The 26,604-nt window shown below is 48.3% G+C and overlaps 1 protein-coding gene across 1 annotated transcript; it reads right to left on the reverse strand.

The window, feature by feature from the left end:
- Positions 1-86: 86 nt before the first annotated feature.
- On the reverse strand, positions 87-24,724 carry LOC308056284 (aquaporin-7-like). Its single transcript, XM_080371402.1, has 8 exons — positions 24,626-24,724; positions 23,941-24,067; positions 11,157-11,283; positions 7,336-7,462; positions 4,941-5,078; positions 4,314-4,432; positions 2,733-2,950; positions 87-1,843 (listed from the first exon to the last, which is right to left on the reverse strand). The coding sequence occupies exons 3-8, from the start codon at positions 11,244-11,246 to the stop codon at positions 1,684-1,686; spliced, it is 852 nt and encodes a 283-aa protein (XP_080227528.1). The 5' UTR covers positions 11,247-11,283; positions 23,941-24,067; positions 24,626-24,724; the 3' UTR covers positions 87-1,683.
- Positions 24,725-26,604: the final 1,880 nt, after the last annotated feature.

A 26,604-nucleotide genomic window follows, 5' to 3' on the forward strand; every position in this document is an offset into this window, starting at 1 on the left:
TTGAAAATGCTTTTGGGGAGCAAATGCACAAGGAAGTATGGTAAGAGCAGGGTGCAGACTGGATTGTTTGGATGGGTTTTTTTTTGACACAGTGAAGAATCTCTGAGAAGGGATGGGTTACAGTGTCTTAGCTAATTCCATCTTGAACTACTTTGAAATTCCCAATTTAGTTCACATAGACCAGAAGACTCAGTTGTGTGACATTTGTTCCACTTCTGTCCTGTGCTCACTGTTCAAAAATCCCTGCAGCCATCAGGGTCCACCCTCAAATGCAGTTGCTGTATTGCCTGGCAGCTGCCCTCTGCCACCCGCAAATGAGAGAAAATCCTCCAATGCTTTCCAGCCCTCTTAAACCAATGTGTGTTGTGTGTGGGGCAATGATCTGCTGTAGCTGTTCTACTAATGTGAGGTCAACTCTAATGAGGAAACGGAGATGTCAGTACCTACCACCCCACCTGATAGCACAGTAGTACATCAGTAATCCTTTTAATAGTGACATGTGAATGATCATTACAGCCAGTAAATGCCATTTTCTGGGATTTTGCGCAGTAGTGATGTTCTGCCACTTCCTACTCTGGGAGATCCCTGTGTTGTATATTCATGGTATCCAGCCCTGGGACCGCAGTCACATAATTGACATGTGCCATGCTTGCTTAAGCACTTTCTGGAAAGTTAAGACTGTTGTTACCCCCCTGGGAACAGGCACCTTCTGATACTGTTCTACTTTTAATCTGATGATACCTTAAAACTTCTAAGGCTGTTGCAGGCCCACTTCCTCATTCAGATGGAGGTGGTGGAATTGCTGCAGGAGCAGGGCAGCATCTTCCCCCATTTCTTATGCATTGAGTGGTAAAAAGGATTGGGTTCTTTTTGTTTGAGCATTTGGGGATACGGCCACAGAAGCTGTCTGAATCTTTCATATGGTGGTAGTCAGTAACATACATGGTTCCATGAAAGCAGCATGTTCCAACAGAGCTGTGTCAGGATTCAGGAGACCCTGTAGTTGACTAATTTTTTGGTGCTTCCTGAATGTTCAGATCAAAAAGCAAAAAACAAAACCAAGCATGGGGAAAAAAATAACAATCAGGTTCTGGTTTCTATTTCAGACTGTGCTTGCTCTTTTCTTGTCTCTACTCTGCCAAACTAGGTGTTTGTTAGAGTGGCAGATTAGCAAGTGGAAGCAAGCCTAGGCCCCTGATCCATCAGTGTAGCATCTACCTCTTACCAAAGAATATTACAAATCAAAATGTCATTAATTCAATTAATTAAGTGGTTTCTGCCACTGTTGGACCCTGGATTTTGATTTCTGTGAACATACAGGTATCTGGAGTCTTGCAGCTCTGCTTTGCTTTTTTCCAGAATGTAGTGGTTATTATTTTTTTTCAGTAGATTTTTACACAGGGAGATTCAGTAATTTATTCAGGTCACAGACAGGTCTAGCCCTACACAGGTCTGCCCAGTATCTCAGAGACCCAGTTTGTCTGGTTAAGCAGGACAGGTTTATTGAAGACTAGTCCCTCATTTCTCCACCTGCAGGGTGGAGAAACGGTGTGCTCCAGCAGCACCATTGCACATGCCTTTATCCACTTGGTTACCCTTTATCCCCTTAGTTGTACTTTGGCTGTCAGTTCGTATGTCCACATAGGCTTTGCTGTCAGGCCCTTTCTTCGGAGCATGTGGCCATCACAGCGTAGAGGTCTCCACCACTGGCTGTCCTTTCTCATTTCCGCTTTCTGGGACAGGTTGGTTGTGCAAATCAATGAAGAGTTTATGGATTAAAACACCAGCAAGACTTCCCAGAACTGGCGCTGTGAGTGGGACCCACCACCAGTGATGCCCAGCCCTAGGACACAGAAGAGGCAACCGGTGAGCCAGAAAAAACACTGCCCTACCACCGCATGGTGCAGGGCGAGGTGAGCTGAGTCTGGTGGGGCAGGAGTGAGTTGTGTGAGCAGAGGTTCCTAGTCCCACCTTCACTCACTGGGCCCTACAGCTGGGTTAGACAAATTCTCTATCCACCAGCATAATTGCTGGAGGGAGGGTCATTTCCCCCATCAGTCTGGGAAAGTGGCTCTGTCTGCAGGTTTCTTGTTTTCCTACAGAAATGGTCTGTGTGATCCTGATGAGTGTGACTGTCAGGCAGACAGACAGACAGACACAGCCTCGTTTTCCCTCCCCATTTCCAATAAATTCTGCACCTCCTCTACCAAGCTGTCCAAGTTATTTTCTGGAAATGTAATGAAAATGGGGGGCCAGGCCAGGAGACTCTGTAATGCCCTTACCATGGGAAAAGCCATAGTATTGCTCGCACCATCTTACTAGATAGGGGAAGGCAGGTTTTCATCTCCAGATTCAGACATCTAAATTCAGGAAAGCTATTCAGCAATCCGTCTGTAAGTACCTGCTTTCAGGTGAGCTGAATCACTCTCTGGATCTCCAGTCACTGCAATAACCAGGTAGATTTCCAATTAATAGGTAGCCAATTGGTACCCAAATTGAGGTATCTGAATGTCAAGATGAATCCCATGCTGGAAAATTAGTGTACCCCAAATTTTGTGTACATAATGCATGGGGCTTCTCTGTGGGCAACCCTTTCTGTCTGAGAATGAGGAACATGTTCTGCATCAATACCATCACTTGGTCCCAAGAAAAAAGCCTCATGACCATTTTGTCTTGGGCTTATCTCCTCTCCTTGCAAGCTGAGCGGTGTAAAAGCAAAACGGGTCACTCACGTGAAGACGTCCATTCCCCAGCCAGCAATTGCTGTGAAGACCCTGGGGGGTAGGTCCCGGGAGGGGTTTATGGCGTAGCCTGTGTTCATCCCCATCCCCAGTCCGATGCCCAGGACAAGGATTCCCGTGAGCAGGGCCTGTGTGCCTTTCAGGGCTCCGTTGTTTTTCTCATCATGGATGACCAGAATGCCCAGGAGCAGCATCAGCGTCGCAATAAACTGCAGAAGCACGAAAAGTGGAACGGGTTAGGAGAAAGAATAGCAAAGGCAGAAGGATCCCGCTCAGCAGAGATGAAGGGACTCCCAGAATGGAATGATGGGATTCATGGTCTGTTCAAGGCAGGGAGGACCCCAATGTTATTCCCTTCTCACAGGTGGACCAAATAAAATTCTTGACTCATTTCCCAGCAAAAACATCTCCATCTCATCACCAAAAATGCTCTAGGACTGATGTGAACTTCTCAACAGTGACCTCTCCCTTCACCTTTCAAGTTAGGGACCTGGGTTTTGTTAAGTACATTTCATCTAAGAGGCAGGGCCATAACAAACGGCTAACAAGACAAATCTGGTCTCCCTAGAGGGAGCTATGTTTTATATAGTGGATATGAGATTCCTATCTGGGAAACTGAATCACCTGTCTGTGACAGTGTGTGGATGGCATTTGTAGATCGGCCATGCCCAAGACATCAGGAACTGTGGTTTGAATAGAGGTGATAACTGCTGTCTCTTTCTGCTTCGGAAAAAGCAGCTGGAGAGCCTTGGACTGCTTGCAGAGATGCCAGCAAAAGCAAAAATTCCAGCTCTTGGCAGCGCACTGTCACTGTCATTTGCTTTCTTGTGTATGTATCTTCTTGTGTATGTTATCTTGTATCTTCACCATGTACTTCACAGGACGCTGAGTGATCAGGTCCCCACCTGTAGGCTCTCTAGCTCTCACTGTTATCTTCTTCATGCCTGGGAAGAGTTTTGTCAGCTCAGAGACAAATACACAGGTTTCCTCAGATTTTATTTGTACATAAATCTTCCTTCTCCAGTGTCCCAGTGCTCTACGTCCCCTGAAGCATCCACTTCCTATTTCTGGGCATTGAGACACTGCATGCTTGGAACCAACTGTATGCAGTCTAAACTGGGTCTGTTCAGACCCTAGAGATTCAGTCCAGACAGGCTGTGTTCATGTGAAGATAGTCCAGGGCCCTTTGTGACAGCCAGCAGAGCTGCCTGGGAGCATGGAATGCGCATAGGATCCAAAAAGGGAAGAACAGTTCAGGGAACTTCCCAGAGCCCAGAGGAGAAGGTTCCTGATATAGCTCAGCTTCTCACTTCCCATTGCTTGGGCTGTGTGCAGGGAAGGTGCCTGGAGGGCATCAGACCAAGCTGCAGAGCAGCCTGCAGGTGTTACTCTTTAGGCTTGCTCAGCCACCGAGGTGCCTTGGCTCCTACCTGTCAGGCACATGCCTGGATGATGGGTTCCTTGGAGCAGAGGTTGTGAGCATGTGTAGGGCTGTGAGTCCCCTGTAGCAGACCTGCACTAGCCCCTGTTATCACCCACCGTCTCCTAGCACACCACAGCAGAGCCACTGACCTCTGTGAAGAAGCCCCCCAGCAAGGATACATAGGGTGCAGGGTAAGTGCAGAAGATCGACGCCGTGGCAGTTGGTCCCATCACTGTAAAGTTCCCCTTGGTGTAGTCATGCAGAGCATCTAGGAGAAACAGGAGTTGAAGGAGTTAGCACAGAGTTCATCCCACATGGCACGTACACAAGTCTATCCATTGCAGCCAGAACAGGCACCAAGGGGAAGAGAGGCAATGGGAGGTACGTTGGAGGTGACACACCCCTCACAGGTCACGACATCATCACCAATATCAGTTACCGCCAGACTGGCCTGCAGTTGCTTCCTTATGCCTACCAGTTCCCTGTCCCTGCTCCAGGAGCCTGGGGCAGGCTGGGTGCTCTGGCTGCACTGGTGGCCTCCATCTCTCTGCCTGTTTTCCAAAGACCAGCAGAGTCTTTGGAAAGACTCCAGAGTCTTTCCAGAGCTCCAGCTGTACCTAACACATGGTAGTCCGTCTAACTCAAGCCCTTTGCAGACCCTGGAAACAAAATGCTGACAAAATGCAGCTACTGGCGTTGAGTTGAGGATAGGTTTTGGCAGTGGCATTGCCCTGAGCAAAAGGAGCTGTGAGGTAAGCTGTGAGACACAACCGTACCGTAGTAGAGGCCAAAGACAGTGGCTGCCGCTGTAAAGGAGCCCAGGAACTGACCCATCAGATAAGCTGGGAGCTTTCTCCAGGGGAGGTTTCCTAGAAGGCAGTGTGTGAGCGTGATGGCAGCATTCAGATGAGCTCCTGCAAAATCACAGCAAAAGAGAGTGGGCTCAGCCTTGATGCAGCTGGTTTGGATCATGCCCCATGCCCCGCAGTAACCACCCAGACCTTGCTCCAGAACACCTAGACTCTCTCAGGGCAGGGTCTCCCTCCCGCACAGACTCAAAACTGACCCAATTTTCCCTGGGTAGCTGAATAATGCAGGGCAGAATGCGCCTAGCTTCAGTCTGGTAGAAGCTGTCTGCAGAGGGTGGGTCGTCTCATCTCTGACAGAGATACCTTTCTTGGCATGACATGAGTTTCCCTCCGTATGGGCTTCTCTCTGTTCAGCTTAAAAGGAGTCCAAAACTTAAGACTTGTCACCCACCTTTTACATGGCTATGGGTACATGAGGCAAAACTTATCCCAAACAATTTACAAGGCCTTCTGAAAACATCTGATAGACAGGGAGGGCTTCATCCTGGCAGAGCTGAGCACCCCAGCTGATGGGAGCTGCAGGCCCTTAGCACATCTGACAGGCAAGGCATGAGATGCTGGGGAAACAAACTGCAAAATCAACGACTGATGCCCTATATCTTCATGTCAGCAAAGCAAATCCCACACAGGGCTCTCAGCAAGGACTCAGGTTAGCTTTTAGATGCCACTGCATTGGAAAGAGCTACCAAGATGATCAATCCTGCCCAGACCATGGTTGCTCCCACTAGTGTGGAGCAGAACCTGTCTTCCATTGCAGAATTTGTAATCTTGGGTTGCATTTCCTTACGTCTTTTAGTACATGGCTTTTATACAGTGCAAGACCAGTTTTGCCTGTTTTGAGGGGACACTTTCTATGGAGGAGATTGTTATCACAATGATGCTTTTGGAGAATGACTAAGTGGATCCAGGTTTGGTGCCCTCAGTGCAAACCACATTTGCTCTCCAGACCTCATCTCCCCATGAGTCCAAAGGAAATATTTGCTTTTCCTGCCTAGTAGGTGTAAACTTTGGGGGTCAATAAATGTTCCAACCTTAGTCACCATCTCCTACTTGGGACTCAGAAGGGGGTAAGATGCAGACACACATCATCTCATCAAAGCGCAGAACAAAGTGAAGCGGCATGAACTGCCTGCTACAGTTCACAACCATAACTGAAAAGGAGGGATATCCCTTTGTTGTTTGATCCTCTGATCCTTTGTGGGTATAACCAGGTATTTCAGAGATCAGAAGCAGCATCTTGTGATACAAATGATGCCAAATTACAATGCCAGGAAGCCCTGAAGCTGGCTCCAGAACCAGACTGTTGCTGGCTAAGCTAAGACCCCTTCTCCCACCTCTCAGCCCTCAGCAGATCAGCTTCATCCCAAACGTCACCTATGACTGCAGGGACCTAATTTTTTCAGCCCACTTTCTCTAGTATGTCTCCACCAGCTCCAAAAGGACAGAGAGACCAAGAGCTGACTGCTTGTATGGAAAAGCTGTCCTGTCCAAGCAAGCCCCACCCTTGGACATCTCTCTGCTCCAACAGGTCAAGAGCAAGGAACTGCTTTAATTTTCTGCCCACTAGAGCCCTTAATCTCTTTTCTTGGTGTAAATGAATGCAGAAATTGCACAAGGCAAAGGTGGTGCTCTGTCATGTGAGAGATACCACCGTGTGGCCTTGAATCAGCACCTCCCGAGTTTGCGTGGGGCATGGGCACATGGGTGTGGATGATAAGGAGAAAATTTTGCATACCATTCTTTGTTGCAACATCGGCAGTAAGCTCTCCTTTGCAATAAATGATTTACTTCCCCACGGGTTATACCAGCAGCATGTTTTTGGAGCTCCTTGTCTCCTTGGGCCATGATGGCATATCCCAAGTGCCTAATGCAGGCACTGCTGAAACCTGGCTCTGCTGACCGCACCAGGAGGGAACGGTCGAACCTCCACCACTCTCCCTGTCTCGCTTGCCCCTGTTTCAGCTCAGGACGTGTTTGGGGTCAGCATACAGTAGGTATGCTGGGCGGGCCTTGTACCCTGCTTCTCCTGACCTTGCCATACCACCATGACTCCTTACCTTGACCCCAGACCTGCCTCCCCCTGCAGATTTGGCTGTCATCACTGGCATGATGTTCATTATGTTCATCAGAGCTACTCTGCTATTCTTGCTGGGGGACCCTACGACTGCCGTTTTTTTCTGGTGAGGGCATTGCTCCACCTTGCCATGCCATCATCTGCCCCTCCGCAGCCCACTCCCACTGCCCCGATGCATGTGGCCTTTATGGGACATAGAGATGTCCCATGTTCAAGTGTCCTGCTCACCAGAGATCCCTCCTGCCGCGTGGACACCCAGTGTAACACCAATGCCGAATCCCAAATTGATGCTTAGGTGTTGCCCAAAGTCTCCTCTTCCTAATACCACTTGTGCCACAGAAGACAAGCCAAAGACCTAGTGCGTGGAAAGACAGGAAAGGAGTGTTAAAAGTAGTTTTATTATGGCAGTGGACAGCTTCTGTGCTACCTTTTCAGCAGTATTAACAAACTCCCAAAGACAGGGAGACTGTGAGATGCCCATGATCAGGAGAAGAAGAAAGAAAAACCTTTTCCTGCAAAATTTGAAGTGGTACCTAACTCATTCCTCATTGGTGCCCATCACACCAAACAGGGCACCCTAGTTATGGCTGGGTATGGGGAGACAACACCGAACATCCACACTGAGATCCAGGGCTCAAGAGGGATCACTCACACAGCCACGGTAAGGGCATCTGTGCCTGAAACGAGGGACATGAGCCAGGGGAGCATCACCACAGACTGCCTGGAGACAGTACCCAAGATAGAAGAAAGGAGGGTTGGCAAATTCTTGTTCTTTTCCTGGTGTGCAATTTATTGACTAAAAATGTAGTTTGGGCAGCACACAGCTATTTGCCAAACTCTACAATTTTGGTAACTTATTCCAGCAAAACACAAGGAAGGAAATTCTGGCTTGACTTTTCCTTTCAACACACATACTTTCAGTTTGAAAACAGACAAAGTTTCAGTATTTTTTTAATGATTAAAGGGGAACCAAGAAAACAAATAAAAAGAAAAGTAAACACTCTCCAGCAGGAAAAGACATATTCAAGAAATGGCTCTGGCTCAAAAGTAAATCCTTTTTCACTTTTTTAATGTGGTCAGAGGGTGGAAAAATCAGTTATTTGCACAGCTCTTACAGTGACATCTGGAGAAGACAAAGCTTCTGTTGAGGTCTTTGCCTTGCTAACCGCTTTGGGTTTGGAGAGTGTATCCTGTTCCTTGGACTGCACTGATGTTTATCCATAGTGATATGTCCCTCTCAAAGACAGAAAACGCAGTATGTTTTCCAGTATATAAACTTATGCTCTGACCTGTTCTGTTTTCATTGTGATCTTTTCTGGCTATTCTGCCTGGATCCAAATTTTATCCCATGCATCTGCATCCCTCTTCCCTTTCAGACATCACCAAAATCCCCTGTTCCCCAGAGACACTCTTCTTATCTCTCTGATATACACAGACCACACTCTGTGCTCTGCATGGAGCTACAGCCTGCATAGTGTGAGCCCTTCTCAGTTTGCCTCAGCAGAAGCCCCAAAATGTAGTGTTTGGGATGTCCCAAACACCGAACCTGCTTGAGCAGGGAGGTTGGACAAGATGATCTCCAAATGATCTTGCTTCCAACCCAAATCATTCTGTGATCTGCAAAGCCCTTACAAAAACTCTTCCTACTCATCTCTGACTTTTCCAAAGCCACATCCAAGAGAAGCCAAATTCATAAGGCACAGGTTTTGCAGGACTGCATACAGGTGCAGAGAGAGGAGTGCAGGGCAGGAGACATAGCTGCTGCAGCTGAACACCAGTATCCTGAAAATAAATGCAGGACAGGCCACAAAATCTACTTTTCAGCACAGATCCAAACCTGTGCTCTTTTACTCTATTCTCACAGTCCCAAAATACCCTTTTTTTTTTCCTTATCTCCCTATTCCTCATGCTGTTTACCCTTGCTGCCTGGTTCCCTCCTTTATGAACACTGTCCATCAAAGTGAGAGACCCTGGGCTGAGCGCTATCATCCAAATAACAGCCATCCAGGCACCCTTCAGATGCATCCAGCACATTCCTATTTGCACCGAGGGCCAGGGGGCTGCTGAAAAGTTGGATGCTGGATGCTACATTCGGATGCTGAATACTGTTTGCTGCCAAGCCCTTGATGGAGGTCCGTGTGCAGTGTCCCTCCTCCTACTGTGTTCCCTTGCGGGGATCAGTGAGGGAAGAGCCAACAGAAGCTGCAGGCTACAAAATCTTCCTTGGACTGCCCGAGTGCAGGGAAAAGTCTCCTTTTCATGCTGCTTCCTAGAGGCAGCCCTGGCAGGGCACCCTTGAACTTGTTCTTTACCACCTGGGAACTTCCACTACCAAAAAACAAAGCGGGTGGAAAAGAAAAATGGCTTGTTCAGCTCCTGCTGAGGAATCACAGATGTCTGTACTCTGACTTCCAATGCATGCAAAACTACCTGCGTAGTAGAAGTGAACTACAAGGAGTTGGATGTGCAATAAGATGTCATAAAAAGAAAGCATCCTTTGCACATGCAGTTGTTGCCCTTGAAAATAAGCACCTTCGTCTGTACAGACAGCTGTGTCAGAAGGTTCCCATGCTTAAACAAATCTCATGTTCCTCCTGTGCAGATCTCCAAATACAAGTTATTTAAACTACCCCCTGCTTGTCCATGCCAGTCTCTGTCCCGTCCAAAGTGTCTCAGCCCAGGCTAAGCCCAAGCTGGCAACGCCAACTACTGGACCATTTCAGAGGAAGGATCTTATTTTGCTGTGTTGGCCCAACACACAAAGGCTCTGGTTCTTGTGGGCACCTCGCCTGCACCAGGGATCAATTCTGACTGCAAAGCCTTCCTTGCCCTGTCCCCAAACAGCTCCAAGGCAGCCTGAGATCTCAAAATCATTTTTCCTGTGTAAAACAGATCCTTCAGGCAAGGTGGGAGTTCCTGTAAGATTTGGGTAAGCACGATTCATTTCATTTGCCAGCATAAGAAAACCAAATGTGAAATCCTGGAGTACTTTACACGTGGCAGTTAGGTTACCTAAATTGTGTGTTGTGGCCTTCATTACCCTGGCAACCCCTAGGGAAAGATAGATGAATGCTGTTCTCATTTCAGAGAGGCTGTTAATGGTAGAGAAGTCAGAGTCTGCTCCCCAAACCTGTGAAGGAGCCCCCCAGACACATCATCCCCTCTAGCACAGCAAGAAGAAGAGCCTCAATTCACTGTATGGGATACTTGAGGAGGTTTGACACAAGTGTTGCACTGCCCCACCTGACCAGACACTGCTCCTTGGTTTCATTCCCAGACTCTCCCTTGTGTTTCCCCTAGAAGAGAACTGAAACAGCGGTGTTTCCAGAGAAGGGCAATCAAGCTGGTGAAAGGTCTGGAGAACAAGTCTTACAAGGAGCAGCTGAGGGAACTGGGGTGGTTTACCCTGTAGAAAAGGACGCCGAGAGGAGACTTTATTGCTTCCTACAACTGCCTGTAAGTAGGTTGGGGCGAGGTGTTCTCCCTCTTCTCCCAGGTAACAAGCTATAGGACAAGACGAAATGGTCGCAAGTTGCACCAGGGAAGGTTTAGATTAGATATTAGGAAAAATTCCTCCACTGAAAGAGTTATCAAGCCTTGGAACAGGCTGCCCAGGGATGTGGCTGAGTCACCAACCCTGGAGATGTTTAAAAGACATGTGGATGTGGTGCTTAGGGGCATGGTTTAGTGATGGACTTGGCAGTGCATGGTTAGGTTAATGGTTGGACTCAACGATCTTAACCCAAATGATTCTGTGATTCTATCCCCACCTGCTTTACTCTCTGCCCACACCCACCTCCCACCTTCCACATTGCTTTTTTCCTCCAGAAGGCTTTTTGACAGATGGTCTACCCAATGGAAAACTGCCACCCCACCAGAGCAGAGGGGTGAGCGGTAGCAACCAGCTGCTGAGCAGCCCTGCGGATGTAGTAGGAAACCACTGACCTTTAAAAATTGCTGCTGCAAACGATTACGCTCTTACCTGCCCTGCACACACACATACACACACATGCACAGACACACATGTCTGGGCCCAGTCTCCTACTTACCATGAGGATGAACATCCCCAGTGCTTCTGCCAGCAGCTCCCTGACGGTACTGCTACGAATCGTGAGTGCCTTCTGAATCTTCTCCAGCATTTTGCTCTCCCACTCCAGCGCGCGGCTGCAGGACCTCCTGTTATGACAGCACTCCTCACTGCTCTGAGCTAAGTTACCCTTTGAAACTTGGCACCCTCCCTTCAGTCCCAGACACCTTCATTCATTTGGTTAACGATAAACAAGCGAATGAAGTAGCAGTTAGCTTCCAAGTCTTCCCACACACACGCACCATCCTTTTAAAACTATAGGGTAAGGACACAGTATTTCTGCTACTGGCATTGCAAATATTGTGCCTCTGCCCAGTAGCCACCTATCTCCAGAGCTGTAAATAGCCTTGGTATGCTCCTAAAGCCTCTGTCTCTCTCCATAATCTTTTCCACAAGAACTGAGCAGGAATTTTGGCTCTGTGCTGCATTGTAACCCACTGGGTGGTGGTTTGGTACCATTTTTTTTTACAGGTGGGATTAGGACCATTTGCCTGTGCTTTGCAGGAATATTTGGGTGCCCAGCCTGTGATGATGATGCTCTTGCCTGGAGCTGGTATGCACCACTGTTGGCAGCTGGGAAGAGCACAGGAATTTCAGCATTGCTTCAGGTTGATTATTTCCTCTTGCTGAGTGCACCCACGCCCACAAATCCTATCACACTAGTGGAGGGCCTCCCTGCCACCCCACAGTCTTTCCCCTTGTGTGGGACGAGGACAAACCAGTCTCAGCAATGGTCCCCAGAGACCTTCAGATTCATCTGGCTACCAGAGCAGAGCCCTCACTGTCCTGATTCCTCCTCCATCTCCTGATTCCCACCAATCTCCCTTCTCACCAGGTGCTCTTACCCCTCCATTGCGAAAAGGTTTTAATACCTTGGCTTAGTCACTGATAAACTCGCTGACACTAGAGACCTTTTTCTGTGAGTCTTGTCTGGTTCTTAGATGGTTTTCTTTGCCTGCCTCTCAACCTGCCGCAGCTTCTCAGTGTGGTTCTGGAGGGTACACGGTGCACATCTCTGGAGAGGTTGCCATCAGCTGCCCCACGGGCAGTTCTCTGCTCATGCTGCCCTTGGTGCTGGCCTCTCTCAGCACTACTCCATTGCAAAAGTTGATGAGCTTTTCTCTCATCCACAGGACACGGAGCAGCTGTGTGGGGGAACCTGGGAAGCTGGTTCTCCTCTCTGCTCCATAGACCATTACCTGTCTTGTGGCTGGGAGAGTTTTTATGGGCTGGGATAAGCCCTCCTCCAGCAACAGATTAGCTGTTGACCTCAGTGAACGCCTGGCTAAACATGCAGTAAATTACTAGTCTGTGTCTGATACTAAGGACCAATCTAATCATGACAGATGATAATCAAGATGTTGGCAAGGGTGTTCCTACAGCATATTTCTAGGTGGGAAGGTTTTTTTGTCCCATGAGTCTGTGAGTCATGCTGTGGCACAGGAAAAGTGCCGATAAATCTTTCCAGGTCACTTCATTCTCTGCCATGCGAATGTTTATTGGTGGAGCACACAAGCACGGGCCCTGGAGCATCAGCTCAGGGTGGTGACAAAAGCCTCATGTTTCCTCTGCAGTGGTGATTTACAGCTGATGTGTAAAAGTCTGAGCATCGGTGTATATTGGAGGTCTCATAACCTTTCTCAGATGGACGAGGTGTGAATAGGTCAGTATCCCCCACAACCGGACCTACAACTTTGTCACTCCTAGATCTCAGGGAGCCTTCCAAGTAAATTGGTCCCCTGTGGGACAAGAAAGCTGCTGAGTATCTAAAAGGCTTTGTCTCATGTATTCAGGAGATACCTGAATACTACAGACACCTCCGTATTCTAATTGGGGCTGAAGAATGGACAGGTTCTTTCTGGGAACACTGGGCTGCCATGCGTTTGCAGTCAGGGGAAAAAGGCAATCCCAGTTTGTAATAGGAATCTGTGGTTGGGTGATAAAATTTGCACCATATTCCCTGATATTACCACCAAATTCCCTAAAACTCCAGCTTGCTTCTAAGATGGCATCAAGGATCACTGGATGTGTTTCTTGCCACTGCTTGTCCTTTTACACAGGTCATTCCACAAGATGGCACTGAGACATTAATTTCTCCCTTAAAAGTGCTCAGAAGGGTTCCTCTATTGGCTGCTGCAAATGTGACAACCCTTTAGTTTTACGGTTCCTATGGGAATTTTTAGACATTAAAGAAAAGTGATCTGCCAGTGTTCAAGGAATGTAACAACAAAAGCAAACACCTTTCTATAGGTCCTGTAGAGCAGAGCACCTCTGTTCTGACAGTACGCAAAACTGAAGTGTGTAAGCTTGTGCCTGTCACCCTCCAATTTATAATCACCAGAGGAAAATGGGCAGCTCCAAAGGGCAGTTCATCCCCACCTAAAATAAGCATCTGAGGCCAGACCTATGAGTCATGCTGAGCGTTGGCAGTTTCTCTGTGTCTGCATAGGGGATGTGGAGTGATCAGCTCCAGCATACACACCCACATGGAGATATCTACCACCAGGTGACCTGGACTGCCCTGCCTCCCTGCATCCAGATGTGGTGGTCTTGAGCAAGCACAAACCGCCATGTGAGTCAGCCAAACAATATGACCTGTTCATACTTGCACGGTTTTACTTATCTGCAGGGCCGACAAGGACCTCTGGGGTCACCAGACACAGCCCCCTACTAATATAAACAGCCACACCACATCTTCACTTTCATGACCTGGCCAGTCTCCATTTTAGGGGTAAGTGTTTTTTGCCCCAGCCCCTCCTGTTTGAAGCCTGTTACCAGAACTTGCTGCTCTGGAGTTCACAGACTTTCTCCTAATTTTCAGCCACATTCTCAAAGCCATTTGTTCATGTACCAGCATTAGCCCATCACCATCATGTTAACTTATTTCATAAAGGTGCTATCCCATAAATTTTTCCTATAAGGTTTGTTAGAAGAGTGTTAGCTGCTCACTCTTAGCTCTGCACCTTCTAATGTTTACCTTGACTTGCTCACAGGTTGCAGTTTCACTCAGCGTTGACCCTACAATGATTTTACCATGTTCTCCAATGCCCATTAAGCAACCACCTGCTAAACCAAACCCATTTCCTTCCCGAAGGCAGGTGTGTGCTTTCAGCACTAGTAATAAAGTCCTCCGTTTGGAGCAGAACATTTTGGCACAGTCAAGGCCCACTAACTGTGCTGGTGTTGACACCCATGGTACTGAAGAGCTGAGAGACCAACCTCCCTGGGTCCTGCTACGGCAGCCCTGGGAAGGATGAGCACCCAGGGACTCCAGGGCAGTCATGCTTCTGCAAGGAATAACTTCTCTGACTCAGTTTGACAGTGCACATTTTTCCTCTGCACCCAGGAGCTCATTTATCTCTTAATTGCACTAATCAACAGCTGGAACATTGCCAGTCCAATAGCTTCAGCCCTGCTGGTGGATCATTAACTTCTTCCCAGAAGCTGAGGCAAGCATGAGCAGACAGCACAGCAGAGGAGCTCCTCACCGTGGATGCGGGCAGCTTGCTCCTCCATCAGATCAAATTAACATGGCACCGAGACATATCCAGGCCCCTTTAGGAAGCAAGGCCAGTAACATAGACCAGTACAGCACTGGTACAGCTGTACCTGTCCGAGACAGACCCCACTTGATGTACCCTAGAGTACCTGCACCCCATCGGTCTCATATTTAATGCTCATGGTCTATCTCCTCCTCTCTTTATGGATGGAAGGCACTGAGCAAGCTGCAGACATCCAAGATGTTTGTCTTTCAGCAGATGGCTTTGCTCTCCATACTGTTACCCAGCTCCCCACTCACAGGACACCAGCCTCCACAGCCTTTCAGCTCACCCTGCACACCATCACTCCTTGCCCTGAAGCTGGCTGAAGGCACGTCACCTGCACATGCTCCTTTGCAGTGAAACTGGGGTGGCTCTTACCATTCTGAGTCAGAGTGGGAGCTGGAAGAACCAACAGAGGGAAGTGACAGCACAGCGGTGGCTTCCTGCTCCGGGCTGCAGCCCTCTGCTTTTCTCCCCTGGGACATAGTGCCTTCCTGCCCCAGACTGGTAAAGCTTTCTCAGAGGGAGGTATCCCAGGAGAAGGTGGTGTCAGCAGGAGCGGAATTATACAGCCTCTGTTGGTCATCAGGGGGAGAGCGGGACTGTCCAGGAAGGGGTTGCCAGGGTGATGCTGGCCCCGTTGTTGGGCAACGGAGTGGGTGGAACCTGGGCTCCCCCCGCCAGGGACCTACCCACCCGAGGCCAGGTGGGGTCTCCCCCATGCACAGTTCTAGAGGATATAACTGAGAGAGGAACAGAGGCACAGGAGTACCTCAGGTCCCACGAGAGACTTGGGGTACCTGTGGGATTTCCACTGAGCTCATGCCAGCTCTTCATCTGCTGTCATCCCCGACTCCCTGCCCCATCTCTCCGACTTGTGAGCATCTGGTTTTCCTGCCCTGCTTAGGGCCAGGCTGCCACTGTATCCCTGTGTGTGGGAGCATCCCCCTGCCTGCCCTGGGACCCCACCGCAGGGCTTCCCCAGACCTAGGTGGAGAGCAGCAGGCGCTGTGGGTGAAATTCTGCAGCTAAGCTTTGAGCTGCCTGCTCCGGTCTGCTTCCAATCCACAGATAAGGCAAAAGCTGGGGACATCATCGCTCTAGAGATAAGAGTTGCCAGGCTTTCTCCCAGAGTATTGTAAACACCTGCGCTCTGAAAGAGAATAAACGGGAAAAGCTGCAGGCTGGGGGAAAGACACTGGGTGAGCTGGATGAGGCCCTGAAGCTGCAGAGCCTGGTGGAGCCAGCAAGCTGATCAGACAATTTCCCTGCCTCTGGCTGTACCTCAGAGACAGCACAGCATAGCTGCATCCTTCCCTCAAGACATGAGTTTGCTCCTACAAATGGTGCCACTGACAAAACCTCTCATACCTCACCTTGTGCTGCCTCCGCTCTGCCTCATCCCTCCTGTAGCTGCTCCAGTCCATGACAGTCTACAGACCCACCAGCCCAGCATCCCCCTAAGGGGTACCCAAAAGGCATAAGCAAGCCTGTGTTAACAGTCCCAAAGAGCAAAACCAGAGCAGGGGTTGATGACAGGAACACAGCCACGTCCGTTCCCTCTGCGCTGCTGGAGAAAGGCTGAGCCAACAGCTAACACAGTCCTCCTTCACAGCCACCAAATGTTTAAGGGTGGGCTGCATCCATACAAGCCACTCACATGAGGTACATCTATAAACCCTTCAAGAGATGATACTAAACCCATCAGTGGGTCACCTTCACTGCTAGCTCTGATACAGATATTTTGCGGCATGAGGAACTGGTGACATTAATCATTGTTCATATACACAATCAGTGAATTGCCCAAACCTCAGTCACACAATCATGTTCTCCTATATCACACCTGCTACATACAGGGTGTCCAAAGACCATCCAGCAGCTGGCATGACTCACACCAGTGGTGAGCAATGTCTGCCACGTGCAATTTGTCCTTGCTCTCTCCACCAGGGATGGAAAGGCTAGGGTGTAGGCAGCTGGGTCAGCTTTCTGAAAGCCAAGCCACTCGAGCCCAGAGGGCTGCCATTGTTGGTGCGGACGTGAAGGCATCCAAAGGAAAGCCCTGATAAGCTCCTGCTATCACGGCAAGGAGGAGATGCCACAGATTCCTTGCAGACATGCATTCAAATCACCCTGGACACTGCCCAGCCTGTCCCAGCGCCCCAAGCTGCCCCACAGGCATTTCAGTGTGGGTGAGGTTTGCTCCAGCATCAGCCAGACCCCATCGCACTCATGCTCCTCCAGCCCCTTTGGCATCCTGTGCTGTTTGGGGAGACAGAAAAGAGGGTCCAGGTATGGTGGATCTAGATGACTCTGCGGTCATTCACATCCTATTCAGTTCATACGTGAAAAGTGATAGACCCAGAGAAACCCACAGAAGCTGAAAATCCATCCATTAAATTCACCTGAACAAGAGTCAGTTTTTCTTGCTCATATAGTTTCCCAACACAAGTCCTGCATGATGGAAGTGGCAGCTTCACAATTTGGCCCACATTAAACAATGCATCAACATGCAGTCTATTTGCATAAGCACAGGGCACCATATATCCATCATTACCAGCAGATGTTCCTAACCCATGGCAAATACTAAATATGGTCACTGATCTTTATTGACCCTGTATTTGTTTTTACATAGGCACACAAACACATTCATATCAGCCATTTCCTAGTGAAGAAGTAACTTTTGCATACCACCTTCTCAATTTTGACTTCACAGGACCTCCTTGGGGTCAAAATATTGATTTATAATCCCATGAGAACGGCAGAGGGTCCGTCCCTCACTCCTGATACGAACCAGTTAGAGCTCGCTGGAACCGCCTCAAGGTGTATTTGCACAGCACCTGATGCAAGGGGCCTCTGATCAGTCACAGCCTCCAGGCTCTGCCACAAGAGCAACATACACACCAATCACAGCAGGTCTGTGAAGCTATAGATCCATATTATAGATCTATGTTATATAGAAATGTGCAAGCATGTGTCAAACTGCAGCATTAGGCACAGCAAGTGCCTGGCTGGAGCTCTCACCTGCAGGAGCAGCCAGACCAATTGGTAGAGTCTACTGGGAAATACATTCCTTTGCTCACATGGCTCTGACTGCTCACCCTCACGATAACCTCAAACTGCTTTTCATGCACTTGGGTACGTAGTGCATCTCGAAGTCCTGGCACAGGCTGCTGCGGGTGCTAAAATGGGATCTAAACAGATCTAAATAAACAAATTCATGAGGGTAAAAATGCCCCAACAGCTATTAAGTATGGACACTCCTCTATCACAAGTGGTTCCTGAGCTGTGAATTGTTGGTTCCTGAGCTGTGAATTGATTGTAGAGTAATTCTGGGGAAATGGATTTGTTCTGATCGCACAGTCTTCTCCCATCACACTTAGGATCTACTTCATGGCTCCAACCCACGTCAGTGCCTGCTGCCTGGCTGACTGTGACAGCCAGTAGAACATCATGTCCACCACTTCAGTCACAGGAACTAGCAGCCTTTACTAGCATGTTCTTGAATTGTTCAGTTGTCCTGAGGTGACATGAGAATACTCGACGTATATTCCCAGCTCTACTGCTCACCAGTGTGAGTCCTGAGCATTCACCCCTCCTCCCTGCCCAGTTCCCCATCCCCAGGGGGTGACCAAGGCACCTTGTTCAGAAGCAGCTTGGGGTGGGAAAAGGAGACATTTGCAACTGCTCATGGCATGCTCTGTGATCTTTGCTAAAACACCTGCTCCATCTTAGTGCTGGAAGTGCCATCAACTCCTGGGTCATCCTAAGTCATCCACTCCCTCATTGCTTTCTCCTCTGTGCAATGCAAATAGTGACCTCTCCCAGGCCCAGGACAGTCAAGGACATACATGTCTCAGCTTCCACTTCACCACTGGTGAGGCCTGTGGTGAGGTCAGAAAAGCAAGTAGGAGCATCCTTCACGCATACAACAGGTCAAGCCAGAAAAACAGCTTCCTCAGCTCACCAGAGTACTTGCTATAATGCCTACAGCCGTGCAGCAATTCAATAGCATTTTAGAGGTAGTAAAAGCTTTAGACGAGGGAGATCTATCGCACTGTGGTAGAGTCTCCCTTCTCCTTCCCCCCAGGTGGTGGAGGAAGCCACAACATATGCGTCATTTAAAAGCACACTAGAAGCAAAAGGCACTTGAAAACTTGCCATGGGGAACAATCGTGACCTGCTTTAGGGCAGTAAATAACTGACTTTGTCTTGTTCATCTCGTATTTTATTGCCTCTGCTGTTTGTTAGTGCTTCATGGGGGAAAGTAAGCTGACGGAGCAGAGAGGCTGCTCACTGCTTGCCCACCTACTCCCCTGTGCAGGCACCATCTCTCTTCCTGCAGTTGTCTCTTCTGCACAGCCCCATGAGATGGCTGCTTTGGACATGGCACCGCCACACCACAGTCACACAACACTGTCAGCAAGGGCTTGGGGGAGAAAAAGCAGTGCCAGAGCCATCGGAGCACTGCAGGAACCCTGCCAGGCTCCCCTCTCTGTGCCCAGGGTGAGGCCTCACACCTTCCTCCCTCCTGGTCACTCTGGTCCCTGGTCCATGTGGGAGCTGTGGTCTGGGGAAAAGGAGTTTTGGAGCAGGGTCTCACTCCCTTGCAAGTGCCATGGGGTTTGCCATGTCCTGTACAGCCACCCACTCCCTTATGCTGGTGGCACCTGGAAATTTAGGATGTGCACAAAATCCTCTGAACTCACAAGACCTCTTCTTAAGGCCACACCAGAAACACCTTAGAAGAAGCAAAGGGGAAATCTTATGACCAACATTTTTGTAGGGTATAGCATGTTTGTCGTATGTAGCCACAGGGTGGTATGGGGCAATAGAGATGCCAAGATTCTTAATGATCTTCTTAGACTGCAGCTGGACTCTCAAAGCATGTTTGTTCAAGAGCTTTGGATAAGTTCTGGTTAGTTGTTATTTCTACTTGTAGTTAGTTGCTATTTTGTACAATTACCCCGTATTTTTTGGACCCTGACTTGTCTGGAAGCACCACCAAAATAATCGGTCACAAATGCCTTGTACCCATAGGCAACAACCTGATGGAAGACATTCTGCCCTGAAGAGCGTCTGCACAGAGCAAGATATGACCCAGCAGTGACAAAACCATGTTTTGTTAGAGATTGCCAGTACTGATGAAACAAACACGTTCATAATTTGTGTTTGTTGATTCACACTTGCCAACAGGATAACAAGATTAATCAACACATAGAAACCGAGGTTAATAGATCATAATCACATTTTAAGTTCTCAACAGACTGACCCTAATCTGCAACCCAGGGTCAAAGTGTAAAGTATTCTGTCTACATGTCTGTATCAGCTAACTCCATACCCATCTATTTCTTGGAATTAAAATACATCTTTTGGTGAAAGCAGCCCTGATGCCCATGAACTTCTCCCTGCCTGCTGACAACCCACAGCCTAGAAGAAACTCTAAATCCCGTGGAAGAGTCCTACAGTGTCAGCCGGTGATTGGCTTGGATGATCACAAATACATAACAAAAAAGTTGCTCCCACACCCAGTGTCCCACCCAGCCAGCTGCCTGTCTGAAAGGAGTGCATCCCTCCCCACACGCTCTCACCGCTTGCTGTACCACTCAGCTTTAATCAGAGGTTTCCCTTTCAAGTGCTGACCTGTCCTGCCGGATCAGTCCTGCTTAGCTTTCAGCACCTGATAGGATCATAAGCCGAGGCAAACGTAAGCAAAGGATAGAAACAGTGGATAGAGATCTAGAATAGGCAGTTACACATACAGCAATGTTATGTTATGCACAAAGGTGCATGAAATATGTTTGAGAAGAAAAAAAAATCTGCATAGATAGGAGAGTTGCTCAGTGTCCAGGATATTATCAGATCTGGAAAAATGCCTTGTGAATGAGTCACTGGAGCATCAGTCAACGTCTGTGTGCAGAAAATGCCACAAAATTCGCTGTTGTCCCTCTCCGGCATTTGTACAGTACCATTTCATGGTTTCCATAAATAATTGACTAAAATGTGCCGTGGGCCACTTTCTTGTATTATAGTTATCTGCCCCACTACCCCGCTTCAGTTCAATTCCTACTCACATTCTCCTTGCCTTCAATAAAACATATTAATACACATTAATAAACCTGCCTGGATGCGATTCTGTACAACCTGCTGTAGGTGAACCTGCTTTAGCAGCGGGTTGGTCTAGATGATCTCCAGAGGTCCCCTCCACCCCAACCATGCTGTGGTGCTGTGATTCTGTATTTTAATGAAACATCTTTTTCAGATCATCATTGGAGAGCAAATGAAGGCCCTTTGAAAAATCTTTTGCATATTCCTTCCACCTCTGCTGTCCAACCAACCTGCCAGTGCAGCTGTGGGGTAGCTTTATACCAAGAAGGGAGACCAAATGCGACCAATCCAGCAAGTTTATATATTCCCTGTTCCTTCAGGAGCTGCAGCAGCGTACCTCAGTTTCCCGTCATCTAGGAACTGCACAACTTAAAAGCTGGAGATCTGCAGATCAGGACTGGAGTCCTGCCGCCAGCAACAGGTCCTGGGGTGTAGAGGGCTTGTAAATCACAGATGGTGTTTTCAGCCCCAGCCACAAGCTGAGAGCCATGCTGCAGAGATCCCACAGCACTGGTATCATCCATTGCATGTGCCACAGCTCAATGCATAGGTCTTGGCTGCCTCTCTGCTGCAGGATGGGTCTCTGCTCTGAGCTCTGCCCTGGCCTGGCCTCAGACAGACAAGGACCTTCACCACAGGGCAGCTTTTACTCAGCTCCCATTTCAACCACCCCAAATGGGCAGCATTAAAAAAAATGGAGTCTGGAAACAAAAAAAGGGGAGCCAAGGGGCACAGTCTGAGGAAAGGCTTGGAAGCAGGAGGTCCCTGTACCCAGACTTGCTTTGGTACCACATGTGTAGCATCACTATGGGAGACAGAAGCACAGGTTCACGCATGGCAGCTCCCAGACCCTCTCCTCTGTTCTGGGAGCTGTAAGTCATACCTGACTGTTTTTTCTTTGAGTCTCACAGGAGGCTGGGTGGGAAGGATCAACAGGGAGAGATGCTGCCTGAGCCTGCCTCTGCTGTTGCACTTCAGGTGGCGCAGGTCAGGTGATGCCTCCTGTCCTTCCCATCAGAGCCCAGAACTGCTGTTTCCACCTTAACACCTTTGCATTCAGGGGGTGGTGGGGGTGGTGGGTGGGTCCAGGACAGAGCCCACCCTTCCACAGGTGCTAGGCCCAGACAGTCCTTCCCACACCTGCATCTCACTCTGGGAGAACCAGCAGGACAGGTCTGTTCTCCCATGCTGCATGCAGCAACATCTCACAAAACTAGAGGTGCACTCCTATCAGCACACAGGGTCTCCTGGCCAACACAGTAGGGAAGATCAGCTCCTGGCCAAGCTCCTGACTCCAGGGCCCTCTTCATGACTCCAGCAAGGAGTGTTTGGCATCAGCATGCATTCACACTCTATTTATTTACCAGGCAGCTGCTTGGATGGTTTTAAATGACTGTGTGACAGCCAATTTCCTATGCAAATGTGGCCATGGGCAATCTAAATGCCAGCCTGTCTAGCCCTAACCCTTGTGCCATGGGGACTTGGCCACTCAGTCATCCTGACCATCCATGCCTTACTGTTAATCAGGCCAGATCATACCTCATTACCCCTGCGTCATGGCAGCCTCCCAGCCCAGGACCTGTGTCATGTACAGCAGCTGGGGAAACAGACCATGTCCAGAGGCAAAGATGGGGGCAAGATTTCACGTATACCAAGTCAGCTGCAAAGACCGCCTTGCTGTTTGCAAGGCAGAACTGGTCTGCTGGCACTAGGAAACATTTAAACAAGTTTGACTGGAAAGCACCTTGGCAATATTTGCACAGATTTCCTGCGTATCTTGTATTTGAGTCTGAGCCACAGAAAGAAATACACAAAGTAGACGTGTTTACACACACAAACACAGTGCAGGGGAGGATCAGTCACTCTCAGACTGGGATACGTTTACCTGCCTAAATAATAAACACATACTTCATTCTCTCTACTACTCTAAAGACAGTTGATAGAGAAAATATGCCTGGGGAGAGGATCTGTCTTCTATCTCCGTATCACTGTTTCCAAATTGGTTGTAATAAGCTCTCTCCTGATGCATTTGTGTAGGTCTGTCGTGGTCAGGCAGAGCCTAGAGATTTTGCTGTAATAACCGTCTGTGCCGAAGTGAGTTGTAGCAAGGAGGGTGTACACTGAGATTTTTGCATCTATAACAAATGGGTGAGCATACGCCCCATGAGTTCCATGTGTTGGCACACTAGGAGAGCCACAATACATCCTAGGAAACATGTTTTGCTGCTGCAGCTTTGGGCACTGGAGGAAGACCCCCATGTGTCTCATGCCACTAGTATGTTTTGTCCCCTTGAAGTGCTGCTGCATGATCCTGTAAGGTGATGCCCATCAAGTGTGGTCTCCAGGCTTTCTTCAAGGGCCAGCTCAGCTCTCACCAAGCCCAGCTCAGATCGACTTTGGGCAGTCGTGACTCTGAGCATGCCATGTCCATTTGCAGCTCCAAGCCTTGTACAGCTGGCGAGCAGTGCCACTCGCTAGCTTCTGTGTATGACTAGGAAAGGCAGATCAGCCCCACATACCATGTGGGATTGTCCAGGAAATTAATCCATGCTGGGCTCCTGAAGTTTTCTGTGCCTTGCCACCAAGTCCCCATGCTTTAACTGTTGGAGCATTTGGAAGTTTGGATGTACCAGGACTTTCTCTATCTGTCTAGCCCAGTTGAGTGCTATGTAGATACGACTCACAAACTGAGCCAGACCCCACGTCACCCAACTCCAGTCCTGTGTTGTTACAGTGGAAGTCAGATCCTCTACTCCTCGTTTACTGGTTAAATAAATATCACAGCTATGCATGTTTACAGGCCATTCCTGAGTATCATGAGGTGTTCCTCCATTTATGAGATTAGTGTGGTTGGGGTGAGATGAAATAATTCATTATAGAGGGTGGACCAGAAAACGCATGCACAGCTCCATGACCTTCATAGGTGGTGGTGACCCAAAGAGGAAAGATCAACAGCCTCGCCTGGCTGGCCAAGGAAAGACCTATAGTACAGAGGGTACTGGAGAGAGGTTTGGATACCAGCTCCCGAATCCATTCTGAGCCTGTCAGACACCCTTGTGATGACCAGGAGAGTTGATCATTCTGGGGAGTTCCTCTTACCTATTGGACACACTCCCGTGCACCCCAGGAGCTCTCCAAGGTGGTGGGATTGCTGGTTTTGTCAGTCCTTGTGTTGCCAGACTATCACCAACTGCTGCATACTGCAATGAACCATCACCTCCTGTTGCTGAACAGATCACAGAGACTCAATGATTAACTCGAGCGGCAAGCAGGTCAGCCAAACTCCTTGTAGAGTCTGAGCCCAGTACCTCCAAATTTGACTTTTGCTCTTCCCAGTTCAGAAACTGCTACTAATGTTTGCTGCCGCTCCCGCCTTGTTCAGGAGATGTGCTAGCGAGGGACAGCATCTTCCCTTCCTCACGCTGAGCCATTACTCCCAAAATAACTCAATGTTTAGATGGGCATGGATGGGCTTGACCATGATAGGCTCCCTCTGAAGCCTGAGCTACTATAAGCAACAGCATCAACTGCCACCACATTCCCAGAGAGCAGCAGATCACCTTTGCTCCGTGTTCTCAAAGGTCTTGGTAGCCAGAGCCCAACCTGTCTAAAAAAAGCCTGTGGCTTCAGGATCAAGTCTGCCCTTGACAGTGCCTCTCCTTTTGCTCCTTTGAGCAGTAACAGGCTCTGTCCTTCTGTGTAGGAGGAAGAGTCTGTGTGGGACCAGCCGCATGCTGTGGAGCAAAACTTTCCCAGAGCTAAAAGCCATCATAAACCTCCCTACCTTCTGGTGTACCTCCACGAGCATAACAGGAGAGCTCTACGTGTGTGTCTGCATGTGTGTTTCTGTGAAAAAGCAAGGGAGAGACTGACTTGGTGCAATGAGGATTTCAAACAAAACAATTTAATTACACATATTTTCCCTCCATGAGCAGGATGAGAACTAAACATGTAACAGCTGTTGCTTAATGCATTCCTAGATAGCACACAGAAATTATGGTGGTAAGCACCACTTAAGAAGGGAGATAGCAAAGGAGAGGAAGAGAAGTAATGATGTTAGTTATGCAGACAGCAGGTCAGATCTTTGTGTGATTTTAAAACAACCTGGTTTCCATCCCTTCATTTATGGCAGCATTTACAGTAATACATACAGCAATGAAGCATTTTAATAGCATTTCAGAGGCAGTAAAGGCTTCAGAAAAGTGACATTCATCACACTGCTCTATAGCCGCCCCTGGAAACTGGAGAGCACCACATCACATGCATCATTTAAAGCTTGCTTCAGAAAATACCTTTCATAAACCAAATGTTGGTATGGATCCTGTGGTGGTTGAGGGTCTGGATAAGACCAAATAAATCACAACTGCTTCAGATCTTTGACTTTCAGAGCACAGCTTCCCAGGGGAAACACACCAGCAAAATGAGGACATGACCACACTGTGCTTCTCATATGCTGGCCTCTTCCAGTGCACCATGACAGTGCCTCCTGTGCTGGGCTCGTCCCTTTTTCCCAGCTCCAAGAGGTGGCAGTAGTACTCCTGCCTTCAGGAGACTGCTCCTCTGGGACTGGCACCCTCTCCTTTCCTTGGAACAGGAGAACTGACACTCTGGGGAAAAGCAAGTGTGCAATCACCCACTGAGACACCCTCAGCATCTCTAAGTTGAACCACCAGTTGCAGTGGTCACAGCACTGTAGACAAGCATTGTATAAGGCACAGGGAAGGTGTATAAAAACAAAACAAAAAAATAAAACAACAACAAAAAAAGTTATTTGCATCTGGGTTTTTTTGGGGGTGGTTTGGTTTTTTTTTTTTTTTTTTTTTTGTTAATGGAGCGGGAAAACTCCTTTGGGGATTGAAAAGAGCCCTGAGTGTCTGCTCACTATTCCCAAGGGGAAGCTTGCCAGCATTGCTCATTACAAAATTTTTTGCAGAAATATCAGCTGCATTGATTCTCTCCAGACATCTCTGAGGCTAAAGGTTGAAGACAAAGTCACAAATGTGTGTCAGAGAAAGAAGAAAGAAAAGAGAAAAGAATATAGTCTTTGTCCTAAAGACGTTACAACCTCAACAGACCAAACATGGCGGGGTGGGGTGCGTGGGGAGGAAATAATGAAAGAACCAGGAAAAGACAAAAGTTCCTTGCATTCTGGGACAAAAAAACATCCCATCAGTTCTCAGTATAACCCTGTAGTGGTGAGACTTTCACCTGAGAAAATTAGCAATGACGTGTAAGTCACGAGGAACACTGATGATGACACCATTACACAGCTGGGATGGGTAAGCAGGAGCAACACTAACGTGACCATTTGTGATCACAGATTTCATAGACTCACCAAACAGGGTCCTGTGGTCCCTACGCACGACACTTTCTTGTGTTTGGGGACCTTCTCTCACAGCCACAGGATACAACAATATTTGAAGGTCTATATCTGCCAAAGTAGCCCAGTAAATACAATTTTTTAAATTGTGAGTGGAGGACACAGGCTTTGGCATCTCATGATGTCTCCAGACTTATCGTGACCTGAGCTAGTGTTAGTTTACTTTAACAATTGCTAGTGGTCAAGCAATGTCTGTGTAACCTGTTCTAGCTATATCTTTGTGATACCATAGAGAACTCACATACATGCCATGTGGTGAAGCTGCAAACATAGGTAGTCACTGCATAACAAGAAATAGCCCTTTATGTTAACTGAGGCTGGGGGAAGCTGTTGTGCAACTTTCAAAATTTACCTGGAAACCACCGAGAAGGAAAGAGAGTGTG

The sequence above is a fragment of the Falco punctatus genome (assembly GCF_963210335.1).
Source record: "Falco punctatus genome assembly, chromosome: Z".
NCBI classification, from domain to species: Eukaryota; Metazoa; Chordata; class Aves; order Falconiformes; family Falconidae; genus Falco; species Falco punctatus.